The sequence below is a fragment of the Elephantulus edwardii genome, unplaced genomic scaffold (genome assembly GCF_000299155.1).
Source record: "Elephantulus edwardii isolate Elephantulus edwardi_28Jun2011 unplaced genomic scaffold, EleEdw1.0 scaffold00225, whole genome shotgun sequence".
Taxonomy (NCBI): domain Eukaryota; kingdom Metazoa; phylum Chordata; class Mammalia; order Macroscelidea; family Macroscelididae; genus Elephantulus; species Elephantulus edwardii.
Window position 1 is genome coordinate 475,446 of NW_006399975.1, and position 17,689 is coordinate 493,134.

The following is a 17,689-nucleotide window of genomic DNA, read 5'->3' on the forward strand; positions in this document are numbered from 1 at the left end:
TGAAAAAGTGAAGCAATGATAACATTAGTGTTTTGCAGAGAGCCCAGAGAAGCAAGGGCTTCTGCAATGATTGGGTTGCGGGAATGCCAGCAGGCAGGCCAGTATGGTCCTGGGAACTGACAGCATCCTTCCACCATCACTGTACAGGAGCAGAGGACACAGCAGGTAAGGAGTTTTAGGATTCATCTGAGGAAAGAGGAAGCATGAATGCAGAAGAGCTAGACAGCTACTAGAGTCATGTCTGTAGTTAAGTAAGAAAACATAGATGGACAGAAGGAAGGGCGAGCAATCCTCAAACGGACTAAAGGACACCCACAGTGAACAGAATGTTCTTGCATCCTCAAGAAGGTAGTACACACAATCCTGCGGTTCCATAGTTCCAAACTTCAAAGTTAAGACTAAACACCTTTAGGCTACCAAGAAATGAGTTAATCTGGGGTACTGGCTAGGAGCTGGAGGAAGCTTGAACCCTGAATGCAGAACCTTTGTTTCGTTGGCAGCAGGCAGTGTGGAGAGAACAGGGCTCTTGTACTCCACAGCAGAGGGACAGGAAGGAGAGAGAGAAGGCCCTGACAGAGCGGCTTCACGGGGTAAGCCATCTGGGAGGGGCAGGAAGGTTGCAATAAGACCAGACAAGATTCAGTGTTTGTGGCTCATACCACACAGGACTAACATGGGGAGGAGTGTGGAGGGTCTCCACGTCTGAAGTGAGCAGCCTACAACACGGGTGCATTTTTTTAGCAATTCCTCCACCCAAACCTCACCTTTGTGTTAGACTCTGCCACATTCACTACTTACCAAATAGTTAGAAAGAGTTTATAGTTTTGTTTTTTAAAACTATACTGGCACACAGGGAAAAGCGAGAGAAACTGAATTAGTAGTGTTTTGGGTTGATTTTGCAAATAAATAAACATACACAAACAGAATATAGTACATGACTCAGTAAAATGGAGCTAACTTTTAAATAATACAAATAGAGTGAGACTCCTTGAAGGCATGTACATAAAACATGTACATTTAAGAAAGGTTATGGCTATAAGGAATTTTACATTTTATTATTAATCCCTCAGAAAGAACAGACGCCAAACACTGGTTCACCCAGCAGAGGGCAAACTTATTCTCTAATAGTAACATGTTTCTCTAGGTTCCAAATACAGAGAGGAAAGAATTGTAAAAGTGCAAGGGACCTCGTGGATCAGTTTTCTAACCCTTTTATCTTATAGGTGAGGACACTGAGGCTCAAGTAAGGTAAATACAGTGTTTACATTTTTATACTCTATCACGGATTTGAAAATGTTTGATTTCCATTAATATTGCACACATTGTAATACGCCATTTTTAATATTTTTAACAGTTAAATTACACAAATCTATGATTGCTATTCAGAACCGGAGTTTCTAATGAAAGCTAAGGACTTGCTTATGCACAATTTAATGATTTACTGTATTAGATTATATGAAAAATGGAGAATATGTTTAATTAGAAATTAGAGTAAAAACTTGACTGAATCTGGGTCTTATTGATCTAAATCCTCTAGAAAATTCAACAATCTACATTTCTTGTATGAGTCTCCTTAAAATATTTCTAACAGGATGCTTTTTAAAGTACCTATTGGCATCTGAGAATATTTATAGGCTAAAAAAACAGAATCATAATTAAATCTTTATCGTACACTTACTTTTGCATAATTTATAAGATAATCAAGATTTTAAGACCTGAAGCATGAGTATTCTGACAGTCCTTTATAGAATTGTCTGAAAATAATTCTTAATAAATTAAGAAGAAGCAAAACCCGTTAAGGTTGAAAATATGCAGTGCAGGAATCAAATCTGGTCACTGAAAATAAATCACTTCACAGAACACTGTACCCTGATGCGGTGTCTACCAGGGAAAGTGTAATGCACAAACCCACATAATACACACTGAATAAATAATGACATTAACAACAGCCACTTTGTCTAATCCTATCCCTAAATGTCAACTGCCCTGTCATATCAGTACTTAACTTCCCAGTGTTTGCTGCTTCGGCTAAGTCACCAGTTTCCTCCACAGGTGAATTTGTAGCTATATTTGTAGCTATACTTTCCAGTTAAAGCCGTGAACTGATTGAATTGTAAACAGCGTTGATAAAAGAAACACTTATTGTTGTAGTGCCTAATAAGAGTATCACTTCTATTTTAAAGAACACAGCATGTAGCAGCAGTTAAAAATGCAGTACAAACAAATGAACATCTATGCTATACAGCAAACCAACAGCTCTTTTAGTATCTCTACACAAGAGTGACACAAAGAAGGAAGTTACTTGACCAATTACTTTATATATAGTCAGTTTATTTCTTCATTCCAGTTTGACAGCATCAACATAACTGATTCCTAAATTGCTATGTGCCCAGTGGGGATTTTTCTTTCAGTTCTTCTGTTTAGCTCAAAGGAGGTTCTCTTTGCTGGTTCCCAACAATGGCTCACACAGGTGGGCTTTATGGGTTTTATGCCATTTAAGTGCAGTACTAAAGGTTGAACATAAATGCTGGCAACTGAAGACACATTTTCCTTCCTCTCTCACTCCTCTCCTGCTTCCTCACTCTTGCTTCTTTTTCCTTCCTTCCAATGTTACTGGAATTTAAACTTGGGAAACCTAGCTAACTAGTCAAGGATGAGTGCTTCTATAAAAGGCAACACAGCACAAGAAGCCTACCTATCTTTCTTTTTGAGGTGATAAAAATATTCTAGGGGAGACTTCCAGTTAATAAACCTTGTTGGGAGTGAACCAGAACTTCATCTTTAAAAATGTGTGATCAGTAGCTCACTGGTGAGAATGCATTTGTATTTCAGGCAAGAAATGTATTGTCTGTGTCTGTCTTGACATTCATTTCAGACTCGTGAAATGAATCCCAGGCCGAGGCTGGCAGGAATCTGGATGGTTTCTAGCGCGAGGGAAGACGGGTTAAATGGAAAGGTGACAGGAAAGATGTGTTTAGCATCCATGAGCAGCTGAGGAGAGTCTTTCCTGTCCCGTAAACGCAGCTGAGAAGATTAAAAAAGGAAAGAGAAAGTCAAACAACTCATCAATTTTTTGCATCTATAAAGACTTCCCACCCTGAATTCTACCAAACCCCCCAAGTAGTGAAAAATATCCTTGTTTTCAAATCACTCCATTTCCTCCAATAAATTATTACTAAAAAGTTAGTTATTACTAAAAACACCACACTAAAACAATAAACTTGAAGCTCAACCTCATTACCATCAAGTCAGGGCCATACTGGCTCTGGCTCCGACAGCTGGGCCATTGCTGATGCTCCAGCAAGTTTTCAGAGGATACAAATCACACAGCAGGAGGCTGCCCATGGTTCTCCCATGGAGCCACTGGTGGATTTGAACCTCCAGAGAGGCCCCACCTTTGGGTTTGCAGTTCATCTCTTTACCCACTCAGTCACCAGCATTAACGGATTACAAAAATAAGAGAAAATGATACAATAAAAAATAAAAATGTATTACCCTTCAATAAACTGTATTTTTTTATTTTAAAGAATATAATAATTATAATAATAATAATAATCAAAGGGGTGAGGGGAAAGCCTTGAGAAATCCTATCTGATTGATCAAACAATCAAAACCACTGCCATCAAGTTAATGATGACTCATAGAGACCCTCGGGGCAGACGGGAACTGTCTCACAGGGCTCGGAGGCTTTAAATCTTTACAGGTGACTGCTGAACCTTTTTCTCACAGAACAGCTAGTGGGTATAACTCGCCAACCTATTGGTTAGCAGCCCAATACTTAACTCACCGTGCCACCAGGGCCCCTCTTACCTGTATAGTACGAATAAATGATACAGAGACTCTTTCTTCAAACTCATTAACTGGAGTATACAAAAACAGCACTTTGACAATCTGTAAGAAAGGAGATGATTATGGGTTTTACTAGAATATGAAACATACATTGCACACTTAAAATCTAGAATAGTAAAGGGACACATTCATCAGCTCTACTCAGGGATACAGTTGGACAACAGGAGAGAGGGAGCTGGTCTGGAGGACATATGCACTTTTATGATTTTAATTTTTATAAGAATGTATTAATGTCCTATTTGTATCATTTTAAAAGGTGATTTTAAAGATCATTTTGTTGTTGTTGGTTACTGTTGAGCTGGAACCAATCTATAGCTGACCCTCCATCAGGTTTTCAGAGGCAGTTAATTGCATGGGAGCAGCCTGGCCATCCTTCTGCAAAGCAGCTAGTGGATTTGAACCATATGCCTTTGGGATTGCAGTGCAGCTTCTTCCCACTAGGCTACCAGAGCTCTCTCAAGATCACGTTATAGGTATGGAAAAATACTCAGATTGTACAAAAGAATACCCATGAAAAACAAAAGTGTCTCCTCTCCATCTTCCCATCAACTATATGGCTAAATGAAAACTTTTAAAGAAGTAAAAAGTCAGTTGGACAGTTTTGCTCTAGAGGCAAAGAATAAAAACTAAAGAGATGCTAATTAGAGAAATCCCATCTGTGTGGGATTCCTGAATCAGGAGTCACCCCTCAGGGGCAAAGTATTATCCTTAACCACTGGGTCACCATACCATCACCACCACTCCCCACCCCCTGAAGAAGTAAGACCACTCTGTTGGAGAAAACGTACTAAATAAGTTATAGCCTATCACACTATATACACTATGGGTTACAAATACGTAAAGATATTAGGGTATAAAAGTGAGAATGCAGAAAATGTTGATAAAGTCAGGTTTTCCCCTTTATATTCTAAGTTGGCAGAAATGGGAGTGCGAAATTCAGGACCATTATGTAGTAACAAAATTCTCTTAATTATATAACTGTGAGTTCAACATTAAGAAACTGCAACTCTGAATTATCTACTCATTGGGCTCTGATTGCAATACTGGGTACAATTCTGTGTTATAAGATATGGGACAAATACTAAGAGAACAAGACTCAGCAGAGAAAATAAACGGGCAAAAGAAAATAGGCATGCTCATGTTTGCCTTGCTTCCTGTTGCCAATTGTCTTCCAAGGCCAATCCCTTCCTCAAATACCAGACATCCTTCAAGGTTCAGATTAAGAGATTTTTTTCTGAACCAAGTCAGTGATCACATCTCAGAACTCTTAGTATATACACCTTAGCAGAGCCTCTTGTAAAAGAGTCAACAATATATGCCTCTGTCTTTCCTACAGGACAGCAAGCTCCTTAAAAATAGACTGTTCTTTACACGGAAGTATCTCAATGAGCAACAAGTCCAGTGCCTTGAGGTAATATGCACCGATTAATTAGTTGTTGTATTGAAGGGAACATGATTGTAAATGAAACTCCATTTTTTATACTTCTGGAATGTTGTGAGGAGAGCAGTTGTTGGAGAAGGATATTATGCTTGTAAAGGGCAAAGGGTCAGTGCAGGAGAGGAAGGCCATGGATGGGAAAACTGACAGTGACTGTGGTAATGGAGGCAGGTGTGTCAGAGATGGTGATGTTGACTCAAAATAAAGCAACGTTAAGAGCTATTGTTCATAGGGTCACTATGAGTCATAGTTGACTCAATGGCATATTAACAATGACAATATACACTCTAAAGAGTATATACCTAATGAAAGCAGGAATTTTACTTTGAATGTTACTAAGTCCCTGGAGCATTATTGAATAATGTATGCATTTGATAAATATTTAATGAATATGGCACCAGCAGACAGGAAATCAAATTAGGAATTGCATCAGGTAAATCTGCTGTCAGGAAACTTTCCAGAGTACCTCAGAACTCAGAAGCAATGATGTCAGTCTAGAGACTAAGGTGTGCCTGATTCAGGCCATGGTCTTTGCAATTATTTGCTATGCATCAAAGAGCTGGACAATGACTAAGGATGACAGAAGAAGAATTGATGTGTTTGAGTTGTGGTGCTGGAGAAGAGTCTTAAACATGTCATGGACTTCTAAGAAAACAAATAAATCTGTCTCAGAGAGTGTGAAACTAAGTTTCTCCTGACAGGCTAGGATTTTGAAGCTCTGTCTCACATATTTTGGACATGTGGTCAGGAGGGACCAGCCACTGGAGAAGACATCATTCTTCGGAGGGTGGAGGGACAGCGCAGGAGAGGAAGACCCTGGACAAGATGGATTGATATGGTAACTAGGGTAATGGGGGTAGGTTTGTCGGAGTCAGTGAGACTGGCTCAGGACAGGACAGGACACGCTTCAGAGCTATTATACATAGGGACATTATGAGTCGCAGGGTACTCAATGGCACATAACAACAATAACAACATATGAATGACTATGATTAAAAGTGCAATGCATGATTTTCTGGCGAAATATCCATTCTTCAAAATTTAAAGAGATATATATTTTCTGTGACACAGAAGAAGTCTTAGAGATGACAGCAGTAACTACATCACCTTATTACTAAAAGGCACATTGCTATGGGAAAGTAGGCTGTTAGGGACCTCTCCAAAGTACTGAAGGGCAATGGTGTCTCTCTGGAGACTAAGGTGCATCTGATACAGGCCATTATCTTCTCAGTCACTTGTTATGCATCAGAGAGTTGGACAATGACCAAGGAGGATAGAAGGAGAATTGATGCCTTTGAGCTGTGGTGCTGGAGAAGAGTATTGAGAATACCATGGACTACTAGGAAAACAAACAGATTTGTCCTGGAAAGGGTTAAACCGGGTGGCTCCTTGGAGGCAAGGATTCTGAGGCTCCATCTAACATACTTTGGACATGTTGTGAAGAGAGACCGGTCCTTGGAGAAGGACATCATGCTTGGGAGGGTGAAGGGACAGCGCAGGAGGGGAAGGCCCTCTATGAGGTGGATTGATTCAGTGACTGGGATAATCGGGATGGGAGTGTAAGAGACAGTGCGATTGGCACAGGACAGAGCAGAGTTTAGGGCTGTTGTACATAGGGTCGCCTATGAGTCGCAAGTGACTCAACGGCACATAACAACAACAAGAAGACTCATCTCTTATAGATGCTGAATTATTTCATAACAGGCAAGGTTGCTTTACCTGGGCAGTAGTTAAAGCATTGCACATGGAACAAATGGCTTCTGCATCTTCATCTGTTTTCTTCTTGACTTGCAAAAGCTGAGCAGCTTGAATAAGGGGTTCCAGGGTTTCTTTAGCCCCGCTGTTCATCAGATTCTTGTCACGTAGCCACTCTTCAAGTTGACTGACATTGTACCTGTGTCAAACAGAAAGTGAGAGAGAGACAATGGAAATTTGCTAAATGTTGTCATGAATGTCTTAATTTTTGAGGTGTGGCCTTGTCAAGATTTTATGTTAAAATGACAGGCAGCATTTGTGTTCAATTTTCTTAAATTTCATAGCTGTGCTTAAAAATCTTGCCATTATAAATAGTTATGAGGCTCAGAATAATAATTATATAAGACTAAATGACTAAAGAATATCTTTTAACTGAAGGTAGTCACTATGCAAAAGTTATGAAATAATATTTGTTAATAAACAAAACTTGGAGAAACGAAGATAGTTATAGAAAGGCATCAGGTCTTCTGTTCATAGAATCTCCACGAGTCATGCTCGACTCGACGGCAATCAGCAACAACAATAAACAGAACACATAATGAATAACACGGACCAAACACCACTTCATAGCTTCTCTTACAACTTCAGAATGCGTTCCTTTTGAGAGGTGAGAATTGGTAATAATTTAAGTACTTTCTCTTCTTTAAGGCAAACTCAAAATTGGTTAATTGGAACACCAGCTCCCCCCTCATCTAACCTGTGTACTCTAGGCAGTGGCGATGGTGGCCTCAGGCCTAGAAGGAGAGAAGGGCAAGTGTGAGCCACTGGAAGAGACAAAGACTCCAAGTGTGGAGAGTGACAAACTACCCAGACTGAGTTTTTCAGAGCAGGCCAGTTAAAAGACAGTGGATTTCAAACTAAGGTAAATGAACACACCATCAGAACTTAGTAACTGGGCAAATAAGAGGCATTCTGAATTCACAGTAGATCACTTGATATTTCTAAGTAAAATGTATGCTGTCTATATACGTTTTATACTGTTAAGTTAGAAACAACTCATAGCTGACCCTCTAGCAGATTTTCAGAGGCTATAAATGGTATGGGAAAAGACTGGCCATCTTTCTCCCTTGGAGCAGCTGGTGGATTTGAACAGTGTGTCTTTGGGTTGGCAACACAACTCCTTACCAATAAGCCACCAGAGCTCCTAGAATAGGTTACAGAGAAATAAAATCTACGTTTCAGGCGGAAGGCATTCTGTTATTAAAAGTTAATTCCAACTGAATTTGGATCAGAAAGGAAAACTTGAAAGGAATGCCATGATCCCTAAGGCACTCAGTTAAATCCACCAGGTGCTCAGGAGGAGAAAAAAATGACATGATTTTCTGAGACTGAACAGTTTAAACAGTTTTGTAGGAGAATTATTTTTATCCCCTCCATTAGTGATTATTCTAGCTGTTCTGAAATAAATATTTGCTATGCTGGGGAGGAACTGAATATAAAATCTAGTGTAGCATTCTTAAAAAGAGGGACAATTCAAGTATTATTAAAAGATCTATTAGATTTTTTGTGTTGCCATAGATCCAAGGTTCTAAAGTTATTTTGTGAAAAACATTTTAAAGGGTAATTATATAATTGAGATATGGGTAACTGTATAATTGAGATATATATCTCTCTCTGTATATCTCTTGGTATTTGTGTGTTTATGTGTGTGTGATCCTGACACTACCTCAAACAAGTTAGATCCTCAGTGGAACAAATTTTTCTACCAAAAAATGAAAAGAATGTGTTTGGCAAAGCACAAGAAGAAACAATTATCAGAAATATCTGGAGAAGCAGCAAATAACACATAGTGGCAAGGTTGTAGAGAGACTGGAACTCTTATTTTCTGTTGGTGGGAGTGTAAAATGATGCAACCTCTGTGGAAGGTGGTACGGTGCTTTCTCAAAAAGTTGGAAATAGAGATAACATTTGACCCAGCAATTCCACTGGGCTCACTGAGACTTCCCAAAAGAAACCTGAGCTACCACCCAAATAGATACATGCCCATCCATGTTTACTGCTGTGTTATTCATAATAGCAAAGAGACAGAAGCAACCAGGTGCTCATCAATAAGAGAACGGACATTAAAATGATGGTATATTCACACAATGGAATACTTCACAGCAATGAAAAACAAGGAACCTGTAAAACATGGGTAACCCTGGAGGATATCATGCTGAGTGAAATTTCTCAGTCACTAATAAGATATCTCAGTCACAAAAGGACAAATATTGCATAACGTCACTGTTATAAAACAGGACTGACATGGGGGGTGTTGGAGAAAAACTAGAAAAAGTGAAGACAGAAAATGAAAACTGCATCAGAACAGATAAAGGAAAGAACTGTTTAAAAGGAATATATAATTAGGCATTATTTGTATGGCAAGAGTCCACAATAATAGGTGCATTGCAAAGTGGACTGAGGCAGGGGAGAGAGGGAGGGAGGAAATTGTGCAACAATGAATGAAAAATTTTTAAAAAGTGAACTGGGGAAGGGGGAGGGAGGAAAATGTACAACAATGAATGAATGAAAATTCAACTTTTCTGTAAACTTTTGTTAAAATCACAATAAAAATGAAATCTAGAGGCATTCAGACAGGACAAGAGAGAGTAATGCCACACCAGTTCTTCCTCTGCGGCCTGATGACTTCTTGGTGACATCTAGTGCACTGATCTCAAGCAGGTCATCAGCTCTCCACAGCTGGGGCAGGCCGTTAAGGTGCCACAAGGTTCACTCACCTGATCTGCATGCCTTTACTCCAGGAGCACATGTCCTTGCGTAGAAGGAGGTTGTTCAGCGTGACGGCCCCCACGATGTAGAACATCTGCTTGACCACCTGCTTGATCAGTTCTGGGTCCATGCCGTGCTGGCACATGACCGAGTGGAAGGAGTTGAGCTGCTGGAGGATGGAGTCCAGGGTGTAGGCGCCCTCATCAGCAATACTGGAGGTCCGCTTTCTCAGCCCTGTGGGCTTCACACCAGACATGCCCTGGATGGTTTCATGTTCCAACATGCCTGAGACTGTGAGAGTTTTCAATTGTTAAAACAGAAGATTTAGAAAAACTTTGTTTTCATGTGTTCACACATGCACCCATAAATACACATTCAATTTAGGAAAAGGATCTGGGCACCACGGTAGAGGGAAGAGGAGAATCACAGAAAGTGGGCCCTGGATTTTAAACTTCACTGAGGGGCCAGTTCTTACTTATAAAAATAACCATCAAATTAAAAGTGTTAATGGTGTAGTTTCTAAAATGGGAAGCAGTAGCTTTTTAATAGCACACTGTGGGTATTTTAGATGGGTGTTTGAGAGAAAAGTGCATGGAAGGTAGGAATAAGCACTCTCCAGTGAGCGAGAATAACACAACCAATGGGGAGAAGAGAGAAGCCTTGGGAAGCAGTGTTGCATTAGAGCTTGAGGGGTGCCTTGTAGGGGACAGGAGAGCTGGGCTCTTGTCCTGGTCTTCTCACCTAACAGTGAGGCCTCAACCTCCCAGGACTCAGTCTTCTCATCTGCGGCAATGCTGTGCTCACCCAGCATTTGGCTGATGTTTCCCTAGAAGGGTGTCAGAATGCTCACACCTGGGAGAGCAGGGGCCAGGCCTGATTCACGGTTGTATCTCCAAGTTCTGAATACAGCTTCTATAGAGCTTCATACTGACCCAAAACATTTGTCCTTGTTGCTGGGTATTATTAAATGACTGGGAGATGGGGGTAGGGATTTCCCATGGGGTATCTTAGAGGTAAAACTCTTATTTAGATAATATAATAATTTTTTGCCTATGAGTAAAAAAGATTGCGTGAAGTTGATCTTGATTACATACATGCTACTGCTGCTTGCATTCTGCTGACCTAGCCTGCTTTAAGTTCATAACATTAAGACAACTAAAAAATAGCATCACTGCCACCCTCCATAACTTTTCCAGCCTTTTATGTTTTTAGTTGGTTAATTATACATAGACCTATGACAGAAAATGAAATACTATGAGCTCAAAGAAAGGAAATAAAAATTGACATGAAAATACACGTGTGGGGAAAGCAAGCATAGCAGGGAAAAAAAGAGTAATTAGGATTACTCTTGGAGAAGGACATCATGCTCAGAAGGGTAACCCGATAGTGCAGGAGAGGGAGACCCCAGATCAGATGGATTGATACAGTAACTGGGGCGATGGGGGTTGGTGTGTCAGAATTAGTGAGACTGGCTCAGGACAGGGAAGGGTTCAGAGTGGCTATACATAGGGTCGCTGTACATTGCAGGCAACTCAACCAATAACATTCTACATCAGGTTTGAAACCAGGAGTGGCATCCACTTCCTAACTTGCCTCCAGAAACTCTATGAATTTTGATAAATGTTGATAGTTGTAGAGGGGCTTCAGGCCTTTGGTTTATAAGGTCACTATGAGTTGTGCTCAACTTAAAGGCAATCAACAACAACTGGGATTAAGAATTGGCCGGTAACTTGCCTAAAGAAAATAATTTGGTAACTTTAATATATACATATATTCAATGCATTAAAAATTAACAGTATGCATTAGGTGTGTGCCACCTGATTCCTACTTTGTAACATGTTACTTCCTTTAATGGTCTAAAGGAACAGAGCACAATATAGAAATTAATCTCCAGAGTGGCACACTTGCAGCATGCATGGACTCATAGCTGCATACACAGACATCCACCTCCACACCCCAGACCCTCAGCAGCTGCCCTGACACTAAGGCATTGCTACTTTAAACCAACACAGGGGCTGCAATAATGGCTCAAGTACAGCAACTCTGACACCTGGGATCTAACAGTGTTTGTTCTGCTGCTATGACTTGGAGCTAACTTGACAGTATCTAAAAACAACTTCAAACCAAACTGCCTTCAGCAATTCCACAAGGCTTGTGAAGTGTTTAACTCAGCCTGGAGTCTCTTCTCCACAGAAGAAAGGTCTGGAGATCTCTTTCAGTAAAGACTATAGTCAAGAAAGCCTGATGGAACTCTTCTACTCTATCATATGGTCATCACGAGTCAAAGCAGATTCAACATGTTCGGGGTTTTACTTTGTTTTGTTCAGCTCTGGGTTCATTCTAGGGCAACGTGCACACATTCCCAACCTTCTTAGAATCCTATGTTGTAATGTCCTCTCATACCAAAGTTTAAAACGTTTTTGAAAACTCAGTAAAGTATGAGACCTCCTGCTGAGGATAAAGCATATTACTCAGTATTTAGGGAGGACAATGAGATCCTGCCATTTTGAACACTCAGAAGCAGAGATCTTTGATGTAAGCCCAGTTGGTCATGGCTAGCTTTTTGGGATTTCTCGTCTAAATTTAGGGCCAACTTTCCACATCAGCTCCTTCACTACTTGATGTCATCCTACATAAACACATGCACCACTGAGCTCATTTACTGGTGGGAAGCTGTGGTGGACAGACTGCTGTGTTCCACAGAGCTGGGGCTTACCAATCATTGGCTGGAGGATGTTCTCTAACACCCGCACGAGCTGCTGGTAGATCTGAATGGCCAAGTCACTCAGCACTTGCCGATACTCTGCCAGGTCAAAATTGGTGAGACAGTGCTCATTCTGGCGAGATGTGTTGTGTTTCATAAAGCCCTAGAGTCAGAAAGAAAAGGTAGTGATATACATGGATGATATGTCTCTTCTGTTTTTGTAACAATCTCCAGGTTGATCAACATCTTTATGCTCTTTTTAGCTTTATCCTGATGAGGCTTTCTTCCCATCTGTCCTTCCTATTACCTCCCTAAGCACAGCACTGGATTACTGTAGTCACTACTAGTAAAATGTTCTTACCTTTTGTTACCCCAGTGTCTACCCACCCCACACATAAATTCCAGGATAATAATTCTCAAATGCTGGTGTATGTTTATGTATCTCCATCATGTTCCCCTTCCACATCCTATGATCTTTTAGGATAATAGTTAATTTGCCAATCTAGCACTTAAGACTTTCTGACAGCAATGCCAACGAAACAATTTGGAAGAACTGAACTAAAACAAAAGAACAAACCAACTAAAAAAATTACTAAATGTTTTTACTTCTAAAATAGCTGACTTACTTTCACACACTGTATTATCTAAAGTCCTATTCTTTAATGTCAATTATGAAATACCATTTTATTCAAAATACTATATACCAAGGACATACTCTCAAAATAGGCTGATTTCTACAGAGATTGATGAATAAATAAAAAGTTTCCTGTCACTGTATTTAATAATTTTCAGTCAGGGCCTGAACAGAATATTTGAATTAGTTGTTAAATTGAAAGCACTTTTTTTCAATCACTTTACATTTTAACCCTCTGCTGTCTTAACATTGCTTGATAAAAAGCTTACTTAATGGATTCTGTCCATGGTCAAGCATCTACCTCCCTCCAACCTACTTCATGACATGACCTAAAAGTGGGGTCCTATCATGCATCATTAATGATCCTATAGGAACTCTAATTCATTAGTCTGTCTTATCAGGGAGCACATCTTGGCAGTCTCTCTGTTTCCCATCATTTACCAACACAGTTCTGTCTGCCCACTGGATGCTCTAAAAGTATTACTGATCAGTTCCCTGTCTTGCCCTCACTGAAAAGTCTGGGGAAGGATGGAGGACAGTGGTTAGAGACACAGACTATCAGAGGTGGACACACTCAGAATCCCAGCTCTGCTCTTTGGCTGAGTGGAATTGGGCAAATTGATGAACCTCACTGAACTTCAGGTTCCTCCTTTGTAAAAGTGGGCTATAATTCCTACTTCACTGACTTATTATAATAATTAAATAACATAACATATATTAAACACACTCTTGCACATGCTTGGCTCTAGATAAAAATTATTAATATTTTTTAAAAAATTATTAATATTTTACATCATTTTTAGAACATTCTGAAATCTATCAAACAACTGATAAACATATCATTACAAACAAAATCAGTAAAGATGTTTGGACAAATCAGGACCCAGAAAGAGTCTTATCTTAACTTTCACCACCTTTACCATATTTAGGCAGGCCTACTACGTTGGTTAATTTCTTTAAGTAGTTCAATATTTTAAAATTAGTTTGTAAAGCTTCACCTCTACATACTGACAAAAAGTTCTATTTCTGGTAACTGTTCATTGACAAATATCATCTTGTCTTTCTGGTGCTTTCACGTATTACAAACTTCCAGAGTGACGAAAGTATTTTGCTTTATAACACTGTTACACGGATAGGAAGATCCAGTAGAGCTGTGAATGTTCAAGTCATCTCAGAATGACATGGTAAGCATCACATGATATAAAAATTGCCCTAAAAAAGGTTTGAAAAAGCATAACATACTGATTGTGAAAGGAAGGTTTTCTCACCTCTTCTCCACTGTACTGCTTCAAACAGTGCAAAAACCGGCACGTGTTGGAAAGCCAGAAGGAGACAGTTTCAAAATCATCACCTCTTTTCTGAAACAGAATATATCTAAATTTACTTTTTCTTTAGAGAAATAACCTGAAAGAACAAATATTAGAAAATGGATTTCTTTCAGCTGCCATTATTAGCAATCACAAAAAGAAGTCACACTGCAGTTGTAAAGTCATAGATCACTGCGAAAAGAATTCCAATCACTGGGGTCACTGGTTCTTTGCTACTTTGCTTGGCAACAATTTTCTTGCCATTAAGAAAAGTAACTCAGAAAAAGTTCACTAAGACATGGCTCACTCAAACTCACTTCCCTAGGGGTTAGTGACAGGAATACAAAAAGACTAAAAACAAAAACAGAATCAAGAATACAGTAATAAAGAATATTAAAAAGTCAATCACTTAAGCTCGCATTAGGTTAAATCTTACCATCAAATGACAAATATTCTAAACAGTGACTCAGAAATAGGATAAAGAAAGTTCTCTTCAGACAGGGAAGGCAAACCAGAGCTGAGCCGAAGGGGTTGACAGAAGACAAAAACAGGAAGTGCCTTTTGGTCCAAGGTGGCAAACACACTGAAACATGATTTGTGAATGAGACAATCATTAACAGGCTTAGAGGTGTAAATTTATTGAAATGTCAATATTTTTCTATTCCTTGGTTCAGAAGAATATACAAGAGGAAACCTAAAGTACTCCACCTGCTTAGATTCTGTGGTCATGGCTTTTACCCAGTCAAAGTGCACTGTTGTTGTTACGTGCCCTTGAGGTGACTATAGCATATTGGGACCCTATGAACAATAAATGGATCTGAATCCTGTCCTGCCCTGCCCTGTGCCATCCTCACCATCTCTGATACACCTGAGCCCACTGTTAATAGTCATTGTGCCAATCCAACTTTCAAATGGATAGCAAGTCACTGAAAAGAATGAAAAGATCAGGTGTACTTTAATCATTAGCATATTGGAGAGGTTCTTAACTGTAGGTTTTCCCAAAGCAACAGGTCTTTATATTTCTCAACTGTTGGTAAAATGGGTGTTGACTATGGATACAAGTAAAATGAAATCAACTTCAACCTTTTCTCTCATGATGTTATCTATTGGTCCAGTGGGGAAGATTTTTGTTTTCCTGATGTTGAGATGTGATCTATATTAAAGGTTACAGTCTTGATATTTTACAGCAGTGTTTGAAGTCCTCTTCACTCCTAGCATCTACATAATTCAGCTTGTTGATGAGTTTCCCTTTGATCTTGATGTCACATTCTTCTTCATACAGTCTACCTTCTCCAGTGATTTGCACAGCAAATAGACTGAATAGGTATGGGGGAAGGATACAGCCTCAATGCACACTTTTCTTGATTTTAAACCATGCAGTGTTCCCTTACTCTGTTTGGACAGTCTCTGGGTCTAGGTATAGGTTTCACAAGAGCACAACTAAAAGCTCTGGGATGCCCATTCTTTTCAATGTATTGTGGTCTACATCGTCAAATGTCTTTGCATAGTCAATAATGCACAGATAAAACATCCTTCTGGCATTCTCCACTTTTAGCCATGATCTATCTGACATTAGCAATGACATCTCTTGTGCCATGGTATCTTCTAGATCTAGCTTTGATTTCTGGTAGTTCTGTGTCAGTTCAGAATTCTGTGTACTGTTCTAGCCATTTTTAAAAGTAATCTTCAACAAATTTTTGCTTGCATATTTTCCATATTCTATTGGATCACCTTTTTTGGAAATGGGAGTAAATAAGAATCTCTTCCAGTCGGCTAGCTAGGTAGCTGTCATCCAGATATCTTGATGAGCATGTCCAGGGCTAAATCTGTTGGAATTTGTCAATTGGTATTCCATCAATTCCTTGGGCCTTATTTTTTGCCAATACCTTCAATATTGCTTGAGCTTCTTCCTTCACTACCATTGATTCTTGATCATATGCTACTTCTTAAAATGATTCTGTGTCAGCCAATTCTTTTTGGTACAATGACTCTGTATATTCCTTCTAACTTCTTTTGATGCTTCCTGGATCATTCAGGAGTTTGCCCATAACATCCTTTAGTATTGTAACTCAAAGCCTGAATTTTTCAATTCTATCAGCTTGAGAAATGACAAGCAAGTTAATCCCTTTTTCTTTTCTAACTCCAGCTCTACGTACATTTCATGATGATATTTTGCTTTGTCTTTTCCAGATGATCTTTGAATCTCTCTTTAACTTTGCCATTTATTCTCTTTGCTGTGGCTTCTTAAAACTCTAGTGCAATTTTCACAGTAGCAAAGAGTTGGAAACAACCTCGTGACCATCAACAAATGAATGGATAGAGAAGCTCTGGTATATTCACACAATGGAATACTATGCTGCATTGAAAAACAAGGAACTCACGCAATATTATTCAAAATGGGTGACCCTGGAGGACATTATGCTGAGTGAAATATCTAAATCACAAAAGGACAAATACTGTATGGTCCCACTGTTGTAGAATGAGGCTGACATCAAGGTGGGGTAAGACAGAAAAACTGGGTAAATTATGTATCCTGCATCAAAGCCGATGAGGGAGAGAACAGTTTAAAAGTAATATATTTTAGGGCATTATCATTATCTTTCTTTTTTTCACATCTCCAACAGATTTATTTTTTTAAAGGAATGAATTGCGAGGAAAGAAAAAACATGAGGCAGAGAAAAGTATGGGATAGAAAATAAATACAAATGTAAGCTGATTTGCTAATTGCTTTATAACCACAACAAACTGGTACAGAGGAAGGTCCTGTACAAAACACAACAAAGGTTCAAAGATAGAGGCGTTCTCTTAGCAAGGCTGAAGAGTTCAGTCTCTGGTATTTGGAATTTAGGCTGCAGTCCTTGTTTTTGGATGGATCACTGGGTGTGTGGGCACAGTCCATGCTTTAATCAGATTTGAACAGAAGAATGGCAACTTGGCCCAGGTAGAAGTAGATGAAGTGCTTAGTTTCATGTGTCACATAACTACAGAAGTTTCTCCATACGATGCAGTGCCAGGTGGGGTTGTACTTCTTGTCAAACTCCTTCTTGATGTGGGCCGTGATGTCCTTCTCGATGTTGTATTTCTCCAGCGCCTGGGTCGCGCACTCCTCCGACATGTCCACATTTTTGATCACTGCCTTTCGGTCGCACATGGTTGGTTACCCACTTTTCTGAAAGCGAGAGCCAAGCGGACTGCACGGCGGGAGAAGTCCGGCCCGGAGAGAAATGAAGGCAGCGGGGTCCCCGCCCGCCCGGAGTCCTCGAGACTCCTGTAAATTTTTTTTGACATTTCAT

The 17,689-nt window shown here is 39.6% G+C and overlaps 2 protein-coding genes across 4 annotated transcripts in view; both read right to left on the bottom strand.

Moving 5' to 3' along the window:
- Nucleotides 1-1,756: 1,756 nt before the first annotated feature.
- Nucleotides 1,757-17,689, bottom strand: part of MYO5A (myosin VA (heavy chain 12, myoxin)) — a 163,530-nt gene continuing 147,597 nt past the window's right edge. For 2 of the 3 annotated variants that reach the window (XM_006898239.1, XM_006898238.1), the window contains 6 exons: nt 14,358-14,447; nt 12,468-12,618; nt 9,760-10,042; nt 7,007-7,181; nt 3,811-3,891; nt 2,872-3,024 (listed from right to left, as the gene is read on the bottom strand). In XM_006898239.1, coding sequence (XP_006898301.1) covers nt 2,872-3,024; nt 3,811-3,891; nt 7,007-7,181; nt 9,760-10,042; nt 12,468-12,618; nt 14,358-14,447 — 933 coding nt within the window. Of the gene's footprint in view, nt 3,025-3,810; nt 3,892-7,006; nt 7,182-9,759; nt 10,043-12,467; nt 12,619-14,357; nt 14,448-17,689 lie in introns of all 3 variants that reach the window. The other variant, XM_006898237.1, reaches the window with a different exon arrangement.
- On the bottom strand, nt 17,299-17,547 carry LOC102858715 (dynein light chain 1, cytoplasmic-like). Its single transcript, XM_006898246.1, has one exon. It carries the CDS (start codon nt 17,545-17,547, stop codon nt 17,299-17,301), a length of 249 nt encoding a protein of 82 aa, XP_006898308.1.

Excerpts from the sequence above, each read along its gene's own strand:
- LOC102858715 (XM_006898246.1), bottom strand. The coding sequence starts at position 17,547 with ATGTGCGACCGAAAGGCAGTGATCAAAAATGTGGACATGTCGGAGGAG.